The sequence below is a fragment of the Alligator sinensis genome, unplaced genomic scaffold (assembly GCF_000455745.1).
Source record: "Alligator sinensis unplaced genomic scaffold, ASM45574v1 scaffold546_1, whole genome shotgun sequence".
NCBI lineage: Eukaryota > Metazoa > Chordata > Crocodylia > Alligatoridae > Alligator > Alligator sinensis.
The window spans coordinates 1,114,918-1,118,859 of NW_005842061.1; the positions used below are offsets into that span (position 1 = coordinate 1,114,918).

Below are 3,942 nucleotides of genomic sequence, written 5' to 3' on the forward strand. Positions count from 1 at the left end.
GAGGTACAGATCTCTTTACCGACCCAGTCTTCTCACCAATTCCCACGCAAACAAATCCCAGGATGCTTGATCAAAACCACGGCAAACACGTTCAGTTGGAAAGGATTCTTTTAGTTCCATATATGACGCTTGCAATGCTCCACAGCCTGGAAAAAGAAGAGAAAAAATAGGTGTGAAAGAAAGACCTGTATCTTCAAATTACAGTACAGTCAGAGTGAACTTGCATGAACAGCTTGGAACCCCAGTGCCAGCCAGGATTTTGTAGTATAACCAAAATTCTCACCGTACGAAAAGCTTCCCAAGGGAATACCAGCTAGATTTAAATGTAATCTGACTTACATTTACATGGATATTCCACTTAGCTGATTAGATCACCTAGGTCTGAACACCCGCTTGCCATAGAGGCAGGGGCTAAGGAATGCTGCAGCAGACTTCATCACACCAGAGGAAACAACTCAGAGCTCACTAATATATTTAGGTTTCTTTCTATACAGCTTTCATCACTATGGTCCCTAAACATCTCATATCAACTAAGAACAATTTCTTCAGCTGTTTAATGGGTAGCATTAAGAACTCTGAAAAATTTGGGTTTGTAGATATGCTGGGAAACTGCTCTGATATTCTGTAATTATAACACGTCAGACTAGACTGGATTAATGGAGTCTGCTGGAACGTGCCAATTAGTGCACTCCCGCAGCCTCCAGTGTCTCATGTATCAGCATCCCTGTGCTTCAAAATGGCAGTGGGGGTGATTTAATTAAAGCTTGTTTGACAAGCTTTAGATAAAGTGCCCTCATCTCAATTTTGAAGCACAGGGACACTGATACATGAGACACTGCAGGCGCTTTAATTAGTGCAGCTCTGGGAGCCACTCTAATTAAAGTGCCCCACCCCTGGAGCACATGTAAAAACATTCATGTCTCGTCCTTCTTGGCTAGACAGCTGAACAGTATACAGGACAACTTATATCTTAAAAAAGGGACAATGAATCACAACAAAGGACTGAGAAGTGGAAAATAAAATCCTCTTGCACATTAACAAAGTTAAATATTAGCAAAACTAAAACTAGTTATAATTTATACCCAGCCTAACCTTCTGTTTTACACAATGGACCCTCTGTACTATAGGATGAAAACCCACTAAAAAGAGCACATGTGCTATGCACAGTTCAGTGTCACATAGAGATATTTGAATTAGCTCTGGATAAACAAGCATGGGTTTCAAGAAATGGTATGCATACATTCACCCAGCTGAGAAACAGGATATATGAGTCTGGGTGGAGCCTTGCTAATTAATTAATTGATATTGGGCTAATCCTTTGCACTGGCATAAAGAAATCGATTGGTAGAGTGTTCTAGACACATCAGTGTTGAAATTAGTTGAGATTATGACTGCATCATCAGTTTTGTAACTAAAAGAATTACCCAATCCAAGGGTGCAGCATGTGGCAGAAGGGAAGAGAAACTTGGGTTATGCAAGTGTTCAATAACTGAAAGTCTTCAACCCACCCATTGAACACGGGAAGCTCAAGCAATTATACCATTAGCTTTTCATGGTGCTTCACCCAGCATACTCCAACACTGGCTGCAAAAGGGCAGAAATTTATTCTCCACAAAAACTTGACATTTGATGTTTCTTGGGCAAAGCCAGCCAATTCAACCACAGAATATGCAAATATTTTATACCATGCACTGTCATTTGGAACAGCTCCTGCAGGAAACTGCCAAGCTCTTTGTATTTTATTCACAAATGACTTCATCAGTAGAAGTGACTAATCTTTCCACTCCAATAGGATCCCATTCACATAGGATGCACTTTTAGTCTGTATATGTTACATATATTATGCAATTAATTGGTTAATTGAGCAATAGATTTAGACTGGACATATGTGCAAAGTAAGCCCAGGCACAAGTGCAAAGTAATTACCACATAATAAAAATGACCATTCAGCTATAAAAAGAGCCAATCGGTTCTAAAATTAGTGCTTGAAAATGTGTAACAGCTCTACAGCTGGTTTCTATGCAGCTTTAATTTGAATGTGTAGCAGGGCCCATAGTCACAACGCTACTTTAATTCCCCCATATTAGCATTAGCAGATTTCTCTGAAATAATCCAGGATTCCTGGCACTAAAAAGGTTGAGAAGCATTTGAGTGGGTCAGGTGCCGCCTCACAGCTCAGTCAGCTGCTCAAAGCTGCATCAAGTTGAATAGGATTTCTCTAAAGCCAACTTTAGAGCCAACTCTAAGTGCCTCATTAGGTCATTCCCGTTCCTAAGAGCAGCCTCAAGTGTAGACCATCTAATGCATTAGCCAGTTAAACTGGAAATGTCCCAGGCAATGGCACATTTATGCTTCCACTAAAAAGGAGGACAATTCTATAATCCCAACAGGTAGCTCTCCCTCTGACAGGTGTCGGCCTGCACACTTTCACAAGCCTAGGTTAGACATTTGTGGTTCTCTGTCAGAGGAGCTAGATCTAAACGTAACCCAACTCACCCCTCATTTACACCAATATTATACTAGTGCCGTTCCACTTAGCTCTATGAAATTACTGCTTATGACATCTGGGTACATGAAAGGAGAATCAGGGCCAGTATTTTCAAATATTCCATTTCAGTTCGTTGCCAGTTGAATTTGTGGCATCTCAGAGCCTATTCTCACTGTAGAGAGAACTCCTATTACTTACATTTCTACCCAGGAGAACTCTTACAATCTTTTCTCCAATGCCTGATGAAGGGTGTTTGTGCCTGAAAGCTTGCAATTAAAGATTTTTTTTTCAAAAATCTTGTTGGTCTAATAAAAGATATAATCTCTATTACGAGTCCTGATTGCCTATTACTTACATGGCATTCAACTGCAGTCTCCATGTTCTTACACCAGTAGCTTGGGCCCCAGACACATGGGTCAGCACCTATGAGATCCTCTTCAGAGGCTCTACAGACTCTTATTTTCTGTACAGTGAAAAAAGGAAGAGAATGAAACATGTGGTTACATCTTCCCCTTTGCCCAGCACAGTGAGTTATCTCATTTCCTCCCCCATGTTTCAGTCTCTTTTGTACAGCTCCAAGTGTTTCTAGTGGGTGTTTGAGTGTGTAGCCAAAGAAAAGGTAGTGTTGGGAGCTTCCACATTAGAAATGCCAGTTAGGTCTGTAGCTAAAAGAATAGACCTATGAAATGCCTTGAAGGAGCAACGATTCTGACCTGAACCTGTTCAGCTTTCACAAGAAAAGGCTGAGAGGGGATCTGGTGACTGTCTATAAACTTACCAAGGGGGACCAGCAGGGAACAGGAGAGACCCTGTTCCCCCGAGCACTACCAGAAGTAACTAAGAATAACGGCCATAAATTGACTGAGTTGGTTCAGGCTAGACATCAGGAGACACTACTTCACAGTCAGGGCGGCTAGGATCTGGAACCAACTTCCACGGGAAGTGGTGCTTGTTGCTACCCAGAGGGTCTTCAAAAGGAGGCTAGATAAGCACCTAGCCAGGGTCGTTTGACCCCAGCTCTCTTCCCTGCCACGGCAGGGGGTCGGACTTGATGATCTGCTCGGGTCCCTTTCGACCCTACCAACTATGAAACTATTCTTGATCTAATATTAGCAGAAAAACACATTTCACACTTCAGGCTGCCTGGTATTACCATCCCAGGTCCTACTTTAAACTGGGGGTCAAGCAGGGGAAATAGGTCAATACCTATTCTAGGTAATCCTTACTAGAAATAGGTTAATACTAGGCCTGTGCGAATAGGAAAGTATTTGATTTGGATTCAGATTCGGCCAATTCGGAGGACAGTGATTCAATTTGGAGATTTGGATCATTGTCCTGAATCAATTTGGCCAATCAGCTTTGGAAGATTCGGCACCAATTTGGAGAGATTCTGTGATTTGGCCACAGACTATAATGGGGAATCACTGAAATACCTATAACTTTGTCATTTTTTG

General features: G+C 41.8%; 1 protein-coding gene across 4 annotated transcripts in view; it reads right to left on the bottom strand.

Moving 5' to 3' along the window:
• Positions 1 to 6: 6 nt before the first annotated feature.
• The window catches only part of LOC102372146 (prosaposin-like), a 38,083-nt gene continuing 34,147 nt past the window's right edge, over positions 7 to 3,942 (bottom strand). For all 4 annotated transcript variants that reach the window (XM_025203567.1, XM_025203566.1, XM_006023124.2 and 1 more), the window contains exons 14-15: positions 2,844 to 2,951; positions 7 to 146 (exon numbers count right to left, since the gene is read on the bottom strand). In XM_025203567.1, the coding sequence (XP_025059352.1) occupies positions 111 to 146; positions 2,844 to 2,951 (144 nt within the window). In that variant the 3' untranslated portion in view covers positions 7 to 110. The remainder of the gene's footprint in view (positions 147 to 2,843; positions 2,952 to 3,942) is intronic.